The sequence below is a fragment of the Muntiacus reevesi genome, chromosome 2 (assembly GCF_963930625.1).
Source record: "Muntiacus reevesi chromosome 2, mMunRee1.1, whole genome shotgun sequence".
Classification (NCBI taxonomy): Eukaryota; Metazoa; Chordata; class Mammalia; order Artiodactyla; family Cervidae; genus Muntiacus; species Muntiacus reevesi.
The window spans coordinates 42,342,313-42,364,878 of NC_089250.1; the positions used below are offsets into that span (position 1 = coordinate 42,342,313).

General features: G+C 40.7%; 1 protein-coding gene across 1 annotated transcript; it reads left to right on the forward strand.

Annotated features, from left to right (window-relative positions):
- The first annotated feature begins 8,044 nt into the window (after nt 1-8,044).
- On the forward strand, nt 8,045-22,123 carry LOC136159315 (prostaglandin F synthase 1-like). The gene is made up of 10 exons (XM_065921396.1): nt 8,045-8,278; nt 9,248-9,378; nt 12,319-12,486; nt 12,776-12,892; nt 14,141-14,218; nt 14,627-14,749; nt 15,545-15,654; nt 16,534-16,699; nt 18,969-19,051; nt 21,518-22,123. Exons 2-10 carry the CDS (start codon nt 9,295-9,297, stop codon nt 21,558-21,560), a joined length of 972 nt encoding a protein of 323 aa, XP_065777468.1. The 5' UTR covers nt 8,045-8,278; nt 9,248-9,294; the 3' UTR covers nt 21,561-22,123.
- Nucleotides 22,124-22,566: the final 443 nt, after the last annotated feature.

Consider the following 22,566-nt stretch of genomic DNA (forward strand, 5'->3'; position numbering starts at 1 on the left):
AGAGGGAAAGGTATGAAATAAAAATAAGCTATGATTAAACCATTTACTAATACTTAACTTTGGTGCATTTTCTTTATGAATCTTATGCAAATGTGTATGTGTGCTTTTATACAATGACAAATAATCTTCAATCTACAGATTGTATATTTATTTTTTAACAGCATAATTATCTTGGTAAGCTGAAATATGATTTAAAAAATCCAGTATTATATTTTTCTTATTATAAAGCAACACATCTTATTCATTTATTCAATTTCTTATCTGCCCATGCTTAGCATTTTGATGACTTCTTATATATTCTCCTAGTATTTCATTAGTTACCATTCACTCTCATTCAGCAAAGCTTTACTGAATGTTCTTTAGTAATACTTTGTTTTATCAATAAATGCTAATTAAAATGAGAAATTCTTTTTCTCATAAAATGAGAAATTCTTGAGTTTATAGCTTAGTGGAGGATGAGACAGTAAGTGAAATCAGGAGAATTTAGCTGTTAGAAATGGGTAAGTGCCTGTTGAGAAAATTCTGCACAATCTCTTGCATTTCTGTACATCTGTTAGGCAGAGACACCAACTACCTTACATCTGACACAACTTTTCAATTGTACAAGAAGCAGCCTTAAAAGAGAGATCGTGTCTCCCTTCATTTCTCTGGAACACAAAACACTAAATTCAGGAAGGAAGAGTGTTCATGTAACATTTAAGGGCCAGCAAGTCAGCTGATGTGGGTGGAGTTTAGTGAGGAAAGAAGACAAGAGTTGAGACAAGCCAGAGAGCCTGTGGGGCCAGTGGGGCCAGTGGATCTGTGTCACATAGACATTTAAAAGGACTTTACTGTGAAAGAAATGGAGAATGAAATTTTGTATTTTGAGCTGAGCAGTTACATGAACAGACATGAGTTTTTAAAAAATCAACCTGGTTGTTATGTTGAGAAGAAAAGAGAAAACAGAGCCTTATTTTAGGACTTTATAGGAGTTTAGGTGAGAGATGATGTTGGCTTGGACCACAGAAGGAGCAATAAATATGGACAAAATTGTTAGAGTAAGGGTTTGATTTAAGGGCAGCATCAGTTAGACTGTCTAACATGTTGGACACAGAGTTAAAGGAAAAGGGGAATCAAAGTTGACTCCAGATGTTTGTGCCTAAGGGACAGGAAATGAAAATGTCATTTTCTCAGATGGAGATAATGTGGGGGAGCACACTTTTGTGGGAAGTAGTTCAATTATAGATCTATATCTTTAAGATGGCTTTAGGTACCCAAGTGAAGATTCATGCATACAGTTGGACATAGAATTCTATCAGAGAAAAGGTTTAGATAAAATATTTAATTTGTGGTTCGTTAATCTTAGTTCCCTGTTAAAGCCACGAGGTAAGACAATCAGATATATTATGTTATACAGTGGGTGGTGTAGATAGGGAAGTTAAGCTTCATGAGAACCCAGCATTAAAAAGGTGATTAAAAAAATATGGAGGAACCTGCAAAAGAGGCTGAGAAGGATTGGTGCGTGAGGAAAGAGGGGGTGTTCTTAGAAGGCATGTGAAGCAGATGTTTAGAAGATAAAAGAGACCAATGCTAACAAGGGGACAAGTCAGAGAAGACTGAAACTGACCACTGGATTGGGCAGTTAATCTTGACAGGGTCAAGTGCAGCTTTGATAGAGTGGTGAGAGCAAACCCTGAGTAGGGTGGGTTCAAGAAATGGAGCAAGAGACCAATGAGAAGCAGCGTATACACAATTTTCAAAGACTTTGCTGTAATGAGGACCACAGAATTGCGCAGTCTCTGACGAGAGAAATGGAATCAAGAAACAAGTTTCCCTGATGCAGCAGATGACTGCCTGCCTCTGAGGTTGGAGGAACAGTCCGGCAGAGAGAGGAAAACCTATGATGCAGCAGACGGAGGTGGGGCTAACTTGAATCACATCAGTATCAGTTACTGTTGCTGCTACAACAAATGACCAAAACCTTTGTGGATAGAAACAAAAATAATGAATTATTTTATATTTCTGGAGGTCAGAAATTCAAAATCTGGTTCCGTGGGCTAAAGTTGAAGTGCCAGGAGGCCTGCATTCTTTTCTGGAGGCTGTAGGGGGAATTCCCTTTTGTTGTCTTTTCCACTCCTAGAGAACAGGTCTTGTGTTGTTGGAAGAGGGTGTTTGCTAAAAGCAGAGCATTCTCTTGACAAAGTTCTGTTAGCTTTTGCCCTGCTTCATTTGTACTCCAAGGTCAAACTTGCCTGTTAGTTCAGGTATCTCTTGACTTTCTACTTTTGTATTCCAGTCCCCTCATGTAAAGGACATCTTTTATCTGGTGGTAGGTTTTGAAGGTCTCTTAAGTCTTCAGAAAACCAGTCAACTTCAGCTTCTCTGGCCTTTGTGCTTGGGACATGGACTTGAAATATAGTGATGTTGATTGGTTTGCCATGGAAGTGAACTGAGATCATTCTGTCATCTTTGAAATTGCACCCAAGTATACTGCATTTTGGACTCTTGTTGACTATGAGGGCTACTGCCTTTCTTCGAAGGGATTCTTGTCCACAGTAGGAGATATAATGGCCATCTGAATTAATTTCAGCCATTCCTGTCCATTTTAGTTCACTGATTTCCAAAATATCCATGTTACTCTTGCCATCTCCTGTTTGACTACTTTCAATTTACCTGGTTTCAGAGACCTAACATTCCAGGTTCCTATGCAAGTTTATTCTTTACAGCATCAGATTTTACTTCCACCACTAGACACATCCACAATTAGGTGTTGTTTCTGCTTTGGCTCTGCCTCTTCTTTCCTTTTAGAGCTATTTCTCCACTCTTTTCTAGTAGCACATTGGATGCCTATCAACCCGGGGGTCTCATCCTTCAGTGTGATATACTTTTGTCTTTTCGTACTGTTCACGGGGTTCTCAAGGCAGGAATGTTGAAGTGGCTCACCATTCCGTCTCCATCATTAGATCTCTCCATCATGAGTTGTCCATCTTGGGTGGCCCTGCATGGCATGACTGATAGTTTCATGAGTTACACAAAGTTGTGATCCATGTGATCATATTGTTTAGTTTTCTGTGATTGCAGTTTTCATTCTGGAGGCCATAGAATTGAAATTCTTGCTTCTGCTTTGTTGCCCTCTGATGGATGAGGATAAGAGACTTGTGCAAGTTTCCTGATGGGAGGGACTGACTGTGGGGAAAGTATTTCTCTGGTGGGCAGGGCAATGCTCAGTAAATCTTTAATCCACTTTTCTGCTGATGGGTGGTGAAATGAAGCAGAGTCCTTTGTTCCTTGCCCCTGTACCATGTCCTTTCCCTGCTCTTTGTGGAAAACTTCAAAGAATAAGTTTAATCAGAGAATTGAGAAATGTAGATACAAAGGAAAAGGGTCAAAGGAGACTAAATAATAACCATGTGGTCGTTAAGCATAATCAAGGACCTTCAGCCCTTTCTCAAGGGCTATAGATAATATTCTGAACCATATCCTGTGAGCTGCCTTATAGATACTCCAACACCAGGTGGAGAAGTTAACCACATGATGGCCAGAATATATCCATGACATAAGCTGCCACAATTCTGAGTACTGGCCTCAAGAAATGCAAACAAATGGGTCCTGGAACTGAAGACTAATGTGCATAAAACAATCAAGATGACAGAGGTCAGACCACTGATGACCAATTTGAAGATGACTGTCAGAGCTGACTGTGCTGTTCCTGCATATAGCACCCCTGTCACTTCTGTCTATAAGGGTTCTTGCCCCACTGGTTGAAGTGGAGGGGGATTGGGCTTTGGATCGATGTGTGTCACCCCACCAGCCCAGTTGCTGGAATCTGAAATCAAACAAACTTTCCTTTCCACCAACCTGGCCTGATTATTGGCTTTGACATGAAGAGCAGCTGTCCCCACAAATACCTTTTTGGTAAAAGTGGGACTGTGCTCCCTCCAGTAGAAGGGAAATCCACTAGGCCGTTATGGTATGACCTAAATGAAATTCCTTATGATTATATAGTGGAAGTGACAAAAAGATTCAAGGGATTAGATATGATAGACAGAGTTCCTGAAGAACTATGGGTGGAGGTTTGTAACATTGCACAGGAGGCGGTGACCAAACCATTACCAAGAAAAGAAACGCAACAAGTCAAAATGGTTGTCTGAGGAAACCTTACAAATAGCTGAGAAAAGAGGAAACCCAAAAGGTAAAGGAGGAAGGGAAAGATTTACCCATCTGAATGCAGAGTTCCAAGGAACAGCTACGAGAGATAAGGAAGTCTTAAGTGATCAATGCAAAGAAATAGAGGAAAACAAAATAATGAGAAACACTAGAGATCACTTCAAGAAAATTAGAGATACCAAAGGAATATTTCATGCAGAGATGAGGACAATAAAGGGAAGAAATGCTATGGACCTAAGATAAGCAGAAGAGATTAGGAAAAGATGGCAAGAATACAAAGAAGAACTATTCCCAAAAAAAGCCTTAATGCCTGGGATAACCATTATGGTGTGATCACTCACATCGAGCCAGACATCATGGAATGTGAAGTCAGGTGGGCCTTAGAAAGAATCACTATGAATGAAACTAGTGGAGGTGATGGAATTCCAGCTGAGCTATTCTAAATGCTAAAAGATGATGCTATGAAAGTGCTGCGCTCAATAGCCCAGCAAATTTGGAAAACTCAGCAGTGGCCACAAGACTGGAAGAAGTGAGTTTTCATTCCAGTCCCAAAGAAGGGCAATGCCAAAGAATGTCCAAACTGCTGCATAATTGCACTCGTTTCACATAGTAGTAAGGTAATGCTGAAAATGCTTGATGCTAGGCTGCAATGGTATATGAACCAAGAACTTCCAGATGTACTAACTGGATTTAGAAAAGCCAGAGGAACCAGATATCAAACTGCCAACATCCATTGGATCATAGAAAAAGCAAGAGAATTCCAGAAAAAACATCTGCTTCTATTTCTTTGGCTACACTAAAGCCTTTGACTGTGTGGATCACAACAAACTATGGAAAATTCTTAAAGAGATGGAAATACCAGACCACCTTACCTGTCTCCTGAGAAACCTGTATGCAGGCCAAGAAGCAACAGTTAGAACAGGACATGAAACAATGGACTGGTTCCAAATTGGGAAAGGCATACATCAAAGCTGTATATTTTCACCCTGCTTATTTAATTTATATGCAAGGTACATTATGTGCAATGCCAAGCTGGATGAATCACAAAGTGGGCTGAAGATTGCTTGGAGAAATATCAGTAACCTCAGATACACAGATGACATCACGTTAATGGCAGAAAGTCTTCCCTGGTGGCTCAGACACTAAAGCACCTGCCTACAATGTGGGAGACCCAGGTTCAACCCCTGGGTCAGGAAGATCCTCTGGAGAAGAAAATGGCAACCCACTCCAGTACTCTTGCCTGGAAAAATCCCATGGATGGAGGAGCATGGAAGGCTACAGTCTCTGGGGTCGCAAAGAGTAAGACACGATTGAGTAACTTCACTTTCTTTCTTTCTTTTAATGGCAGAAAGCAAAGAGGAACTAATGAGTCTCTTGATGGAGGTGAAAGAGGAGAGACAAATAACGGGCTTAAATCTCAATATTTGAAAAATTACAATCATGGCATCTGGTTCCACCCTTTCACAGCAAACAGATGGGGAAAAAAATGGAAAGAGTGACAGAGTTTATTTTCTTGGCCTCCAAAATCACTGCAGATGGTGACTGTAGCATTAAATTAAGTTGCTTGCTTCTTGGAAGAAAAATGACATATCTAGGTAAGCTGTTTAAGAGCAGAGCCATCACTGTGCTGACAAAGATCTGTAGAGTCAAAGCTTTGGCATTTCCAGTAGTCATGTATGAATGTGAGGGTTGGACTATAAAGAAGGCTGAGCCCTGAAGAATAGATGCTTTCAAACTGTGGTGCTGGAGAAGACTCTTGAGAGTCCCTTGGACAACCAGAAGATCAAACCAGTCAATCCTGAAGGAAATCAACCTGAATAGTCATTGGAAGGACTGATGTTGAAGCTGCAATGCCAATATTTTGGCCACCTGGTGTGAAAGACCAACTCATTGGAAAAGACCCCGATGCTGGGAAAGATTGAGGGCAAGAGGAGAAGGAGAGGACAGAGGATGAGACGTTTGGATGGCATCACTGATTCAATGGACATGAGTTGAGCAAACTCTGGGAGATAGTGAAGGACAGAGAAACCTGGTGTGCTGCAGTCCATTGGGTGGTAAAGAGTTGGACTCAACTGAGAAACTGAACAAGAGAACTCTTCCGTCTTCATCTTGTAGACTCTACCGAGATCTTCAGAGACAGATTATAGTATCTTTTTTTTCCATTTATTTTTATTAGTTAGAGGCTAATTACTTTACAATATTGTATCTTACAAACTTTTATCTAATGCTCCTATCTTCCCACCTTCTCTTCGAATACAACCCTCCCATGTCACACATGTAAGGACTTTGTCATTATACTAGGGTTACCAGGTAAACCAAGAATATCTTGCCTCTCAAGATTTTAATCAGCTTTACAAGATCGTTCTCAGACCAGGTTCAGAACCATTACTCCTGCGGTGGAAGCACAGAGTCCTCACCACTGGACCACCAGGAAAATCCCAGGTTAAAGGAAATTTTTAGCCATTATTTCATCGCACCTACATTTTCGGCTTCCTTCTCCAGTTCTGCTTCTGGAACCCCTACACTGTGAATATTAGCATGTTCTCTTCCCTAGTTAATGTAGCATTCTTCTTATGAGTCTGTATTCTGGTAAATTATTAATCTTTATCTCAATACTGATCTTTTCAAGGTTTTTGTTTTTGTTTTTTTGGTTTCATTTGACACAAATTCCTCTCTCTTCTCATTTTGCTTAGCTTCCTCCTTTTCTATTAAGCTAGGTGAAAAAGTTATCTGTCTTGGTTTTGCAGGGCTGTCCTTGTGTGGACCCGTCCCTGTGGAGTCTGTGTGCACAAGGCTTTGGGGCAGAGCTGGAGCTGAGCAGGTCAGGGGTCAATCCTTCCCAGGTTGTGTTGGCAACTGTCACCTCGGTGGGAGGGGGAAGGGCAGGCTAGAGCCAGAGCCCAGTGTGAGCAAAGGCTTCTGTGCTCAGGGGCTGTCCCCACCCTACTGGGCCAAGGCTTTTGTCCTCAGGGGCTGTCCCCACCCTATTGGACCAGGCAAGTTCCAAAATGCTGGAGCAGAAATCTGAGGGTTGGGTCCAAACTGGTTCCACTCATTGTAAGTGTGAACCCCTTGTAAGTATGCACCCCCATCCCCTGCACTGCACCTTTGCCCCGGAGGGTGGCAGAGCTGGAGGAAGGTGTGCAGGAGCGGCCCCTAGTTCGGGTGGCCATGCATGTGGTGCAGACCTTTCACACCATCAGAGCGCCAGACCCAGCTCCTCCGGGCCCTCTGTGATGGCCACTCTGCCCCGTCCAGATGTGTGTGTGTCCTGTGTGTGTGTCCCTGTGTGTGTGTGTTCCTGTATGTGTGTCCCTGTGTGTGTGTTCCTGTGTGTGTGTGTTCCTATATGTGTGTCCCTTTGTGTGTTGTGTTCCTGTGTGTGTGTGTTCCTGGATGCATGTGTGTGTTCCTGTGTGTGTGTGTTCCTGTATGTGTTCCTGTGTGTGTGTATTCCTGTATGTGTGTTCCTCTGTGTGTTTGTGTTCCTGTATGTGTGTTCCTCTGTGTGTGTGTGTTCCTGTATGTGTGTTCTTCTGTGTGTTTGTGTGTGTGTGCATTGAGTTTGGTACTTGAAATAAGAGGGAAAATCTCACTCTTGGTAGATTTGTTCCTTGTCATGACTTTCACTAGTTAGCTTGTCATGCTTCTAGTCCTGGGATCAGCCCAACAGTAAAGCTACGAGTGGCTCAGTTCACTTTTGAGTCAGCATCTTACTTGACCGAGACTGGCTATCAGATTCAGGTGAATTTATGACTATTTTTGAATGCACTATGCTCCTCAAAGCCACACCCACATTCTATTCAGGGCCCTTTTAGTACAAAGTCTAGTCTATGTCTGCACCCTTCTTCTTTGTCTTTGGCTCTCTCTCTCTCTCCACACACACACACACACACACACACACACACACACACGTATACATATATATATATATATTGTTGCCCTGCAGCTGCAATAGGCATTCCAGTGGCTCTTCAGTTTAACCTTAGAGTTAAGTGGAGCAGACACTAGACCCCAGAGAGTCCTCAGGTAGGTTGAAACACCACACATAAGGTTTTCTGTCATTCTGGATTGAGGGAAGCAACTGAGAGCTCACCAAGACTGCACTGCCCCAGGCAGGAGGAGGGTACAGGTGAGTAATACACGATGAAATTTCCTTCCACTCTGTTCTGGATTTTTCCTAATTACCTGTTCATGTTGTTGCTGTCAATCTGTGTTTGACTGTTTTCCAGAACTCCTATGAGGTTTTTCAGCTAATTTCTCTTTCTTTTCTTGTCTTTCCATGGGAGAGATCAGTCCTCCCACCTCACCATTTTGCTGACATCACTGTACATGTTAAATTTTGTCTTCACAATATTCTCGTGTATCAGTGCATCACAATTTCTGTTACTCTTTCCAAATTTGTTGCATTTTAATTTGTTTATAGGTTTTTCATTTATGAATGATGTGGAGCAGTTAGTAAATTATGTAAAATATGTATCAGTGACATTATGAGAGAACCCTAAAAGTTATATAGCTAGCTACAAGGAATCAACACTCAAAGTCTCTTTGCACACTGTACATTGTATCCTAAGGCTATTAATAATTAACTTTCAATAAGCACTTTGCCAAAATGTCTTGTTTCAGTTTTCTGTTCAGGATTTCACCAGTCAGGTCTGTAAAGCATAATTATTTTGCTGTGGTATATGTAAAAGTGGAAATTTATTTTCATTTGAAGTTTTGATTCTTTATTAAGGGGTAACATTTTGAAAAATGCTATTAAGCACTTTCAGACTGTGTGATTTGTGTATGTGTGTGTGTTTGTACTGTAAGGTAGTTTTTTCAATTGATGTTTGATTGAGATTATGCTTCATAAAAGAAAATTTTAAAAAATTGGTGTTGGAAGTTTCTAGTCTAACTAATAGTCAGTAATTGCTCACCCAATCTCATCATTATATAATTCTTGAAGTTATGCTGATAAAAAGAGTCAAACAAGTTAACTGTGTTCAATCGTCTCTGACTCCATGGGTACAAGTTTCATCATGCTACTCCTACAATGTCTCTGCTAACACTGGACAGCGCATCTCGGGTGTTATACTCTTGTTATTAATAATATTTGAAGGGAGAAGAGAAAAATCTCAGTTTCCCTACTCAGAGGAGCAACAGACAATGGATCTCAAAGGCCAGAAGGTGAAGCTTAATGATGGCCATTTCATTCCTGTCCTGGGATTTGGAACCTATGCACCTCCAGAGGTAACATTGCTGGTTGTGGGTTGAGATATAAATAGCAGTGGATGTGACATGAGCAGAAGGGACTTGGGTTGTCAAGCACTGAACTCCTGTGTGACTCTGGGAGGGTCACGTGGTTCCATCAAGCGGCTAGAACCATTTCCTATGAAAGAGGAGAAAGCATTCAGCCTTCACTCTGCATCATAGTCTGAAGCTGTGCTCACCTGCAGATTACTCTGGGTTCCCCTCCAGTTTCCATCTCTTTCCTAGCTTGGCAGAAGAGGTGAGACTCAGCTGTCAATAATACTGTCAGCTGCTTTGCTTTGAAGGTGATTGCAATGGTGAAGTTTATCTCTATATTTAATTAATTCCAGAACTCTTTCCTCCTTCCAAAAAGTCATGACTCAAAGAAGTATTTAAGGTGGGAGGTCCCGTAGATGAGGTGAATGAAAAATAATGGGAATGAGTTGCTTTTATACTGTGGAGTGCCTGCTAGATGATAGGCAAGAAACACTCCAGCTGTATTTTGCCTCATATTTTTGTTTCTGCTTGGAAATTTATTCTCAGAGAAAATATACTGTCATTTGAGGGTAAAAGTTACTACCTTACTGGGCAGGTTTTGTAATGTTTCCTTGGACTTCCCTGGGTAGTTCAAATTTTAAAGAATCTGCCTGCAATGTGGGAGATCTGAGTACTATCCCTGGGTCAGGAAGATCCCCTGGAGAAGGAAATGACAACCCACTCCAGTATTCTTGTTGAGAATCCCATGGACAGAGGAGCCTAATGAGCTACAGTCTGTGTGGTCACAAAGAGTTGGACATGACTGAATGACTAACAATTTTTTTTAATCTAAATATGTATTATTCATTTATTCTTTGCTTTCCATTTATTTTTATTTGTTGGAAGCTAATTACTTTACAATATAGTAGTGATTTTTGCCATACATTAACATGAATCAGCCATAGATTTACTTGTATTCCCCATCCCGATTCCCCCTCCCACCTCCCTCTCCACCCGAATCCTCTGGGTCTTCCAGTGCGCCAGGCCCAAGCACTTATCTCATGCATCCAACCTGGGCTGGTGATCTGTTTCACCCTAGATAATATACATGTTTTGATGCTGTTCTCTCGACTAGTACTTTAAACTTTGAAATGGGAAAGATTCTGAATCATATAAAGACAAATGGAATATTATACAGCATTAAAACAAAGATAATCCTGCCATTTGCAACTGCACAGATGGATGGTGAGAACTTTAAGGCAAATAAAACAAGCCAGAAATAGAAAGACAAATACTGCATAATATCCTTGTAGCTAGAATCTAAAAAAGTAGAATTCAAAGAAGCAGAGAAGAGAGGTGTGGTGACCAGAAGCTGGTGTCAAGGTTGGGAAAAATGGTAAGTTGTCGGTCAAGGGTACAGACCACCAATTATAAGATGAATAATCATGGAGACCTGATGTAAATCACTGTGACTGTAGTTAAAAATAATGAGATATAGCTTTAGTTTTGTAGACCAGATCTTATGTCTTCTTACAAACATCCAAAATAGTTAGGTGTGTGAGGTGATGGAACTGTAACCTAGGTTGAATTTGGTAATTCATTAAGAGTGGATACTTACATTGGTAAGAATAATCATGGGAAATGGCGGACTGGTTGAAGCTCAAACTTGAATCAAGCTCAAGCCGGGAGTAAGATCAATTACCTCAGAATGGAGATGACACCACCCTAGTGGCAGAAAGGAAGAGGAACTAGAGAACCTCTTGAAGAAGGTGAAAGAGGGAGTGAAAAGCTGACTTAAAATTAAGCATTCAAAAAACTAAGATCATGTTATCCAGTCCCATCACTTCATGGCAAATAAATGGGGGAGAAACGGCAACAGTGGCAGACTTTATTTTCTTGAACTCCAAATCATTGTGGACAGTGACTGTAGGCAGGAAATTAAAAAGCGATTGCTCCTTAGAAGAAAAGCTGTGAGAAACCTAGACATCATCTTTAAAAACAGAGACATTGGCTTGTGGACAAAGGTCCATATAGTCAAAGCCATCGTTTTTCCAGTCGTTATGTATAGATGTGAGAGTTGGACCATAAAAGGATAGGCAGATAAGAATTGATGCTTTTGAACTATGGCATTTGAGAAGACTCTTGAGAATGCCTTGGACAGCAAGGAGATCAAACCAGTCAGTCCTAAGGGAAATCAACCCTGAGTATTCCTTGGAAGGACTGATGCTGAAGCTGAAGCTCCAATACTTTGGCCACACAATACGAAGAGCCAACTCATTGGAAAAGACCCTGTTTCAGGAAAGGACAGAAGGCATGAAGAGAAGGAGGCAACAGAGGGTGAGATAGTTGGATGGCATCATTGATACAACGGACATGAGTTTGAGCAAACTGCAGGAGATAATGAAATATAGGGAAACCTGGAGTGCTGCAGTCTGTGGGGTCAGAAAGGATTGAATAGGTCTGAGTGACTGAACAAAAACAGTAACTTATATGAGAACATCTCTTTGTACACCTTGATTGCATACAGTTTTTATGTGGTGTATTCTTTGTGGCCTCGCTGGTAGACAGAGATCTTAGAAGCAATTACCTTGTATCCTGATGCCTTCACCAGGCAACTTACCCCCATGTTCAATTATCTGCAAAGATCTCAGAGTATAAATCCTATCCATGATTGCAATGTTATTCTGAGTCCTTTGGGTTCTACCATCAAATCAATGAACCTGAAGGAGGTCTTGAGGTCTCTGATGTGCATAATCAACCACGATCACATCAGGATGAATGGTTCCTGGGTGTCCACTTAATCACTGACCAGGAACACTCAGGGAAATAGTCAAGCATTCATCACCACACATACAAAACTAACCAAAGACACAAAGAAAAGTTGATGTTGGGAAGATGAAAGCTTGTTCCTAGCAATCTCTTAATCATGTGGATATTCAACTTCTACCTTTGTTGCTTATGTAGGTTGCTAAGAGGGATGCTCTGGAATTCACCCCATTTGCAATAGAGGTTGGGTTCCGCCATGTTGACTGTGCTCATGCTTACCAAAATGAAGAGCAGATTGGCCAGGCCATTCGGAGCAAGATTGCAGATGGCACTGTGAAGAGAGAAGACATATTCTGCACTTCAAAGGTACTGTGTGTGTTGTGTGTGTGCACATGCGTGCAAGTGATTGTGCCCAGGTGACAGTTATATAATAGGATCCTTTGGTGAACAGTTGCTTGGTGAACTATGCTTATTGGTATATTTCTAAAGTATTAGAGTTCCCTGGTGGTTCAATGCTTAAGACTTGGCACTTTAATGCCGTGTGCCTGGATTTGATCCTTGGTTGGGGAAGTAATATCAGACAAGCCTTGCAGTAAGGCCAAAATAAGTTACCTAAAGTATTCTTAACACAACTGTTTTTCTTTTACCTCTGCAGCTGTGGTGCACATCCTTTCGACCAGAGCTGGTCCAACCAGCCTTGGAAAAGTCACTGAAAAGTCTTCAACTGGACTATGTCGATCTCTATATTATGCATTATCCACTGGCTCTGAAGGTTAGAAATTTGTGTGATCACATCAGTGTTACATCTTCTGTTAGAATGTGCATCAACTTGCATGGATGGCTAAGATTTTTCTTAGTCGGTTGAAGGTATGATTACACTAGAGTAGAATCCTCCAAATAATCATTTGTGATCATCTTTTCACTGAGTTTCTTTGAATCCCTTACATGCCTTCCAGAAAAAAGTGTTAATATTCTGAGATTTTCTGCCAGAAAAACTTGAGAAAATAGAACTAGGTTAGTTCTTCATACAGTCCTTGTTATGACTCCTGAGTGTCTGGGGATTTCATGAACCAAGAGTTTGCTGCATCCATGGTGAGCATGACACTGCCTTACATTGACCACGATGAGTTTATCTTGTCTTTCACCCTTTCAAGTTGAGCATATTTGGTGGTGCTCCTTCTGGGTGCATCTAAACCTTGTACCTATACAGGGACTTGGAATTACTTTCCTGCACTCTTCCTCATCTTCAGATGCAGTTTGTAGACTGCACTTATCTATTAAGAAAGGTATACTTACAATACTTGATTTCAAGTCACAAAAACCAGCTCAAACCTCCCAATGCACAATAGCTTAGTGGTCTACATAGATGGCAAGTTCCAGCCACAGACAGAAATGATGGTTGCAGTACTCTAGAGATGTGTCTCCTTTTCCTATCCATTATAAGGGCACTACTCATGGTTTACTTTATTTTTACTGAACATTTTCCATTGGTGGGAAATTTCATCTTGGAGCAGCTCGAGGCTCATGGTCATGAATATATGACAGCATGTCTGGGTCTTCCGCATTCCATATCAACCTAATGAAAGCCGTGCTGATTCATGTGCCTGTCCTAGGGCACCTGATGCTCAGAGGGAAAAGAGAGTCTGATTATCTACACCAGGTCAAGATAGCACATTTTATTCTGGGAATAAAGCCATGTAACTTACTGCCACTTCCAGCTCATAGAGACAATTGGAAACAGGCAAGTACAAGAACAGACAAAATTTACAGAAGTCACAGGAAGTCCCTTTTAGGACCTAAAGAATTGTACTTATTACAACATATATTAAATATAAGATATCAGAATAAGTCTTCCTCTTAAAGACATTGCTTATATACACAAATCACTTTGCAAATATTATCTAGTATCTAGAAAGTTGTAAACCTGCCTCATGCAGTTTTAACCCGTGGTGCCAGGAAGCCTTGCTAACTGTGGAGAAATTATTTTGTGATGTCTCTAAAATTACTGCTTCTATTATAGCCAGGGGAGGAATTATATCCAAAAGATGAAAATGGAAAACTGATAGCTGACTCAGTGGATTTCTGTCGCACATGGGAGGTGAGTACGAGGAGTAGAGAGGCCGGGGAGGAGCCAGGAGAGTGGGAACCTCCTTCACTTCTTCCTCCTGTGAGAATGGGCTGTGGACCATCAGAGTCAGCAGTTCATGAATATAAGGACTGGGATGCTGGGATTGTGGGAGGAAACCATTGCTGAAATGTTTACAGAGAGGAATGGAGGAGGAGAATATGGGACAATGCAGACAGTCATCTCTTTCCTTTCATGTGATATGTCTTTTCCAGGTTTCAAGGAGCAAACAGTATTTCTTTTTTTATCTTGTCTCCTTCCCTTCTTTCCTTCTTGATAATTGGTGCTAATTCTTGATGGATGACGGTGATTACTGATGTTTTTCAGCATTTATTCTTGCTCTATCATTCCATGTAATTGCTCACCACCCCTCCCTCTCAGGCCCTGGAGAAGTGCAAGGACGCAGGGCTGGCCAAATCCATTGGGGTGTCCAACTTCAACCACAAGCAGCTGGAGAAGATCCTGAATAAGCCAGGGCTCAAGTACAAGCCCGTCTGTAACCAGGTGAGCAGCTCGGCTCCTCTCCCTCCTGCTCTTCAGAACCTCCTTCTTGCCCTGGAGCCTGATGTCTGTCTGTCCTCCCCTCCTGTTCATCTGACCATTGTGGACAGGAGATTCTAAACAGCTGAGTTCGTGTCTGGATGATGTGTATAAAATCCAAAATGGTATTTCTGTATGTCTGGGCGGAAAAGTGCAGAGATCTTCCTGCACTAGCACCCAGAAGTAGAGGAAGGAGGTATTTCCTCGAGACGAAAGGATGGCCAGATGACAGGGTGAAAGTGCCCTGGAGCGAACTTTGTACAGGAAGGAAAACCACGAAAATGTGGAATGGGAAATAAATTTGATAAAGAGGCAAATCAGCTGAGATGAGTGTTGAGGGTTTGTGTGGGGTTCTGATGGCTGAATCCTTAATCTTGGTGTCACAGTGTTTATAAGTCTTTAACAGGGAACACAGTTGAGAAAAATGTGTTGGTATGATGAAAATCATTCAGGTTAGAGAGTGATGTTAAAGGCTCATTGTGATACTAACACTCTATGAATTTTACTCATGAATAGCTACTCAAATGTAGAGCCCATCTTTTGGTTAGTCAATCTCGGACTGGTTCTCCTGTCTATGTCCATCATAAATTAAGTGTATATACAAACTTTTCTCTATTTCTCTGTCGATATTGATGTTTCCAATTTACATTTAATGTTATAGTTTTTCCTTTACCATTTTTTTAAACTTTTTCCCTTTCTCTGTCATTTAATATTACATTTCCATAATATGTGACACTCTTTTCTATTGGTTTTCTATAGGTGGAATGTCACCCTTATCTCAATCAGAGGAAACTGTTGGATTTCTGCAAGTCACATGATATTGTTCTTGTTGCCTATAGTGCTCTGGGATCCCAAAGAGTAAAAGGATGGTATTGAACTCTAATGAAAGCAACAGGGAGTTTATGTAAAATTCAGTTTTTGATGAGATAGTTTAAATCATACAATATTCAGATAACTCTCATAGGCAGAGGGGAGAGAGAGGAGTAATGGAATGAATTCTTCTCTTTTATCTTTCCATCACCCAGCCAATTTTTCTAGATTGTATTAGCTTGTTGACTCATGAATAACAAATGTCTGCATTAAAATCTATATATAAAATCTCCCAATTGAGACCAGAGACACAAGTTTATGTCATGATTTACCTATTAACTAAGGAACACATTTTTAAAAATAGGTGTTCCAGGATTCACTTACCTTATGTCTAAAGTTGAGATAATAGTATTTAACTCCTAGGTTTCTATCATGATTGAAAAAAGTTCAATTTGAACCATTTTGGTAAGCATCTACAGTAGAATAATGATGAAATAAATGTCTCTTATTTTAAGACCTCTCAATTTTTATCAATACCTTAGAAAAAGTGAAATTTGCAAGCAATTCTTGGTCTTTCCTTCTGCTTCTCTATTCATACCCTTGATTATATTTAAAAAACACCCCTGAAAATTAAAGGAAAAAAAAACCCATGAGTTTGGCAGTCCTGGTCTCAACTCAATATTGCCTCTGAGTCACCTGCAGACTTTTATAAACACAGAGTAGGAGGTGACACAGTTGAGGTTCTGATTCAGTTTGTTTTCAGCTCTGCCATGGAATTTATATTTCTTACAAGATACCAGCTGATAGTGATGATGCAGGTTAATGAACTATACTTTGAGAAGCCCTGGTCTAGAGTGAACCTCTTGTTCTGTTTGGGAAAATATTCGAAAACTTAGTATTTAGTCTCAGCTCCTCAGTATTTCTGAATTTCCTTCCAGGGTGAACCTGAACCACCCCGTTCTCTTGGATGACCCAGTTCTCTCTGCCATTGCCCAAAAGCACAAGAAAACCCCAGCTCTGGTTGCCCTTCGCTACCAGATACAACGTGGGGTTGTGGTTCTGGCCAAGGGTAACAACAAGGCGTGGATCAAAGAGAACATGCAGGTGATGACGAGTGGGGCTGTGGGCAGAGGGCTCCTAGGGAATATCCTTCATGAGGGTCATTCTTTGTCCAGCCCTCAGACTATCTTTGGGCCAAAACGTGTTACCTGATCTTTCCCTGTGTGTGAATGCCTGGTAATTTTCTCCTCCTGCTGTGCAACAGGAGAGGCATTATGACTGGAGCGGGTTATGGTTGGACAGAAAATGGAGATTTTAGCTTGAGCATTACATTTGCAATGTATTCTGTCACTTTGTGCAAATGACATAATATTTTCTTCATTCTTTATGCAATTGCATTTTGTGATTTTTTTTAAAATACTGTTTGAACTGCTCTAATAAAGCACCATAGGTTGAATGGCTGAGAAAAAAAGTGGACTTTGTTTCTCACAGTTCTGAATCTGGAGATCTGAGCTCAGAGTGCCTGTGTGGTCAGGTGAGGCTGCTGCTCCAAGTCACAGGTTACTCCTTATATCTTAACATGGTGGAGGGGGCAAAGACCTCCCCCAATTCTCTTATATGAATATGATGTTGTTTAAATCTCATTCATGAGGGCTCCACCATCATGATGTAATCACCTCTCAAAGGATTCATTTCTAACAGCATCAACATGTGAATATGAAGGCAGAAAAATTATGGCAGTGATCTTTAACTTCCAAACCATTGTGTTTTTATTTTGCCTTTCCCTGAATACTAACAAGATTTCATCTTCATGCATTTAATCTTCTTGAGTTTCTGTCTTTGTGAAGTTCCTCTTCAAGACTTTGTACACTTTTCTAGGTTGTCTATACTTTGTTTTCTGTGTAGGAGACCATTATTGTACCTTTAGCTACAACTGTATGGAAACTCCCCAGTTTCAGGATTTAATGCAGAGATGATTTATGCATCTCTTGATTCTGTGGTTTGACAATCATCCTGCACTCAGATAAGCTGTCGTCCTCTAGGCTGGGCTCTCCTGTGCTTTTGCAGTTTAATGCCGAGCAGCTGGGCGGTTCTGCTTTAGCAGGTGGACGAGGCTCCTGTCAGAGGAGCCTCCACCCTTCTTTGTATAGTTTTTATGAATATTTGACTAGACTGGGACCACTAACCTGGTTTTCATCTCAGCACAGTGCTATGATCCCAAGTCAGTGATTAAGGAAATAGTCCTCTTCCTGTCTGGGCTCAGATCTGGGTCATCTCTTCTTCTGGGAAATATCACTGTCCAATGCAGATTGTAGGTCAGGCCAAGTAAGGGGAATGGAAATTGTCCCCTGATCAATTGTCTCTGTGTTTCCATTTAAATTTGGTTCTGTAATCTAGCTGGAACTGTTTATCTAAGACAATATGAAAATGGATGCACACATGTTTAAGTATATTTAAATGTAAAGCTAAGGTTTCATATTTCCTCACAGATTTTCATTGTCAACTCAGTCATACTTCAAGTGTCCATAAGTACATTTCTGTTGTCTCTTTTCTATTTAACTATTCAGCTTTCTGCACCATGTTATTAAAGTGGAAAAATAAGTCTTGCTTTTCAGAATGGTAATTTTTTATTTTTTAAAGCTGTCTTAGCTGCTTTTGATTTGCTGTTCTTTTATTTAACATTTAGTATAACTTTACTAACTTCTAGGAAAGAATACATGCTCAAGTCTTTGGTTCATGTTGCATTGAAACATTAGATCACTTTGGAGAAAATGAATTTCTTTACAAAATTGAGCTTTCCATTTCATGATTATGATGTGCATTTTTAATTACTTAGGTGTTCTTTAATGTTAAAACACTTTTCATAAGTTTCTCCACTAAGGCATTTGCATAAAGTTTTGTTAGATTTATTCATAGATAATGAGTAAGTTTGATATCAGATTCCTGAACAGGCTTTCAAGGGGGAGCCTCCTCCCTATGCTACTTTAGCTGATCGCTGTCACCCTTACAGCATGTTGGAAAGAGTTAATCAGTCTAATGTTTGCTCAATTGCAGTTATCGAGTTAGGAGTGTCTGAAGGCAGTGTGATTGGAAAAGAATGATTTTAGTTTGTTTTCTGTCTGAAGTGATTCACTTAGAAAGATAAAAGACTGATGCACTGTAATGTTTGTGAGGTGGACAGAGAAGGAGAAGATGTGTGAAGGAGAGGTGAGAACTCAGCAGAGGTTCCCAGGCTTGTTTTCCTGAAAGCTGAGGACTGACACGGCTTGCTTGCCCCGTCTTCTTGTCTCCATCGAGCTGGAAAATCCCTCAGTCCCCAGGGGGAAGACTGGCTCCTTGAGGGAGAGGTAATGTGATTGTTCCTTCCTTCCAGGTGTTTGACTTTGAACTGACTCCAGAAGACATGAAAGCAATTGACGGCCTCGACAGAAATATAAGATATTGTGATTTTCAACTGTAAGTGACTTGCAGATGTTTCACCCACACATTGTTTTCTGTAGCAGGCGGGTCAGCAGGGGAAATAAGTTTTTCAAAAGCATAATTCTAGAAAGACAGTGCTGATTTCCTGCTTAAGAGTAACCGGGGACTTTCTGCAGACCTCACACCAGAGGTTTCCTCCAGGGTCCTGTCTTTGATCAACAGCAGTGTGATGGGCTCAGGACAACTCATCAGTAAAATCCCCAGAGTTGACATCGTGGTGAATTCACTCCTTTGTGTCCCAATTCCCCGTGTCTGGTGAACCTCCTCTCTGTGCCAAGAACCCACGGAACACAAAGGGCACAGTGCCTGCAGTCAACATTTCTTTCAGCGACATGTGAACATGGTTAATCTTTATTTCTTTTTACATCAGGGGAAAATGATTATATTAATAATAACTATGTGTTAATGAATCCATCAAGGATTACATTCTTGTTTTCTTCTGTTAGTCGCTTATTCACGCCCAAATCTTGGGACTTTGTGGAATGAATCGCAACAGGCTCCTCAATCCATGGGATTCCCGAGGCAGGAATACTGGAGTGGGTTGCCATTTCCTTCTCCAGGGAACGTTGGGGAACTCCTGCTTGGCAAGTGGATCCTTTACCACTGAGCCACCTGGGAAGCCGGCATTCATGTTAATCCTGTGAACACAATTATAAAATGTATTGTTGACATTTTTATTGAGGAGGGTTTCATGAAGGCCAACGTGCAACAGTGCTGTGAAGTCACATGGGCCTGCTCATAAGTGTCTGGTGGATATTCTCATCAATGGGCATTTCTTTTCCAAGACACCATCCATTTCTTTCCAATGAATCTCTTCATTGATGCTTTTTCCCTATTACAACTCCCATAACCTCATTCCTGTTAACTTACAAAGCTGAATTACCAGTAGATCCTGAGTTTAATTGACCATCCAGTGAGTGACTTCCGGGTCCTTAGCAGGACACACCCAGATAGGATCATCTGGGTCTCTGGTTTCTTGAGTAAAGACTCACCCCAGTTTAGCTTTTGTCCATCAGAAGTCCTTGGTGGCTCACATGGTAAAGAATCCACCTGCAGGGCGGGAGACCTGGGTTCAATTCTTGCGTGGGAAGATCCGCTGGAGGAGGGCATGGCAGCCCACTCCAGCATTCTTGCCTGAAAAATCCCATGGACAAAGGAGCCTGGTGGGTTAGAGTCCATGGCGTCACAAACAGTCAGACGTGACCGAGCAACTAAGCACACTTTAGAAGTCCATCCCCTGGGGAGCCCCCACCTCCTTGACTTTGACTTAGTCACTAATATGATTCCAGTGATTAATTACTGCAGGAGAATATTGGGACTGAAGAGATGGAAGAGAAATTTGGAAGGGAGTTTAGAGAGAAGGGAATACAAATTATTGGTTAACAAAGATTATGCTTCAAATGAAAGACCCCAAAGCTCTCCCTACTGTTTGTAAAGCTATATCATGATTCTGACAAGTGTGGAAGTCGCTCAGTCATGTCCGACTCTTTGGCACCCTATGGACTATACAGTCCCTGGAATTTTCTAGGCCAAAATACTGGAGTGGGTAGCCTTTCCCTTCTCTAGGAGATCTTCCCAACCCAAGGATTGATCTAGGTCTCCCACATTGCAGGCAGATTCTTTACTAGCTGAACCACTATCATGTTCTGATAAAAGACATCATATTTGAAGAAAAGTGGATAGTTGCATTTCTATACTTAAAGGCTTTTAAGTATAACTGTATATTTTCTTCATTAGGCTGTGAATGCCTAGACTTACACATCTTTGTGGGCTTTGGTCAACAGCACAGCTCCTGGCACTTGGAATCATTCAGAATTCACTTTTTAATGAATTGAATTGAAAAAGACATTTTCAGAAAGAAAAGTAGAAACACGGATAAAAAAGGAAAACAGCAGTAATACTAATTGCTGAATAACCAATGTTTTAACATAGTACAGTATAGATTAAGACAATAACAATCCCACTCTGTGCTCTATGATTATTCAGGTGCACGTGGTATCTCTCCAATAGATAAGAAGTTCCTTAATGGAGACACTCTGTTTTGGGGGTGCTCAATATCAACCTATCAATGGATTTGTGGAAAAGAGGAGCTAATTTGTTCACTGTGACCCTTCTCATCATCTAGGGATGGGAGTTCCACTTGTGTCTGAAATGATCTCCATAGTCAGACCCAGGTCTTGTGCCCTCTTGGAAATTGTAACCTGAGTCAAACTGCGTATCACTGTGGAGTGAATATTACACATGAATGTTGGGGTTGGACGTGCAGGTGCAGTGTGCACATGGAGCGGACACCTGGATGTGTTCTTGTCGGAGAGGGTGGGGAGAAGGAGGGATGTGTTTGTAGATTGAGAGGTTCAGCCCATCCTGACTGCCTCCACAGTGTAATGCTCTCTCTGGCGATATGACAGATTTAATAAATTAATCCTCTTCCTTCTCTTTCAGGGGTATTGGTCACCCTGAGTTTCCATTTTCTGAAGAATATTGACTCTTAGTCTTCCTTCTGGATCTTCAAGAATTTCTTGCTTCTAGGGGATGGGATTTTTGTACTTCGTGGAGATGCTTAAATGAAGTGTCCGAATGTTTGAAAGCTTGACTTTCCTTAACAAAAGAAAAATAGTTTATGAAACAATAAAGACTTCAAAGTAAGAATACTCTTTCTTTCTGATATTTGAAAAAACATGCAAATTGCAGAAAATTTGGAAAACAGAAGGGAAAAGATTGGAAATAAAAATAAGCTATGATTAAACCATTTGCTAATACTTAACTTTGGTGCATTTTCTTTATGAATCCTATGCAATTGTGTATGTGTGTTTATATACAAAGACAAATAATCTTCAATCTGCAGATTGTATATTAATTTTTTAACCTAGCATAATTATCTTGATAAGCTAAAATATGATTTAAAAAATCCAGTATTATACTTTTTATTGTAAAGCAACACATCTTGTTCATTTATTTAATTTCTTAATTGTCTGCCTATGCTTAGCATTTTAATGAGTTCTTATATATTCTCCTAGTATTTCATTAGTTGCCATTCACTCTCATTCAGCAAAGCTTTAGTGAATGTTCTTTAGCAATACATTGTTTTATCAATAAATGTTAATTAAAATGAGAACTTCTTTTTCTTTTAAAATGAGAAATTCTTGGGTTAATAGTTCAGTGGAGGATGAGACAATAAATGAAATCAAGAGAATTTAGCTGTAGAAATGGGTAAGTGCCTGTTGAGAAAATTCTCCACAATCTCTTGCATTTCTGTACATCTGTTAGGCAGAAACACCAACTTCCCTATATCCCACACAACTTTTCAATTGTACAAGAAGCAGCCTTGAAAGAGAGATTGTGACTCCGTTCATGTCTCTGGAACACAAAACACTAAATTCAGAAAGGAAGAGTATTCATGTAACATTTAAGGGCCAGCAAGTCAGCTGATGTGGGTGGAGTTTAGTGAGGAAAGAAGACAAGAGTTAAGACAAGCCAGAGAGCCAGTGGGG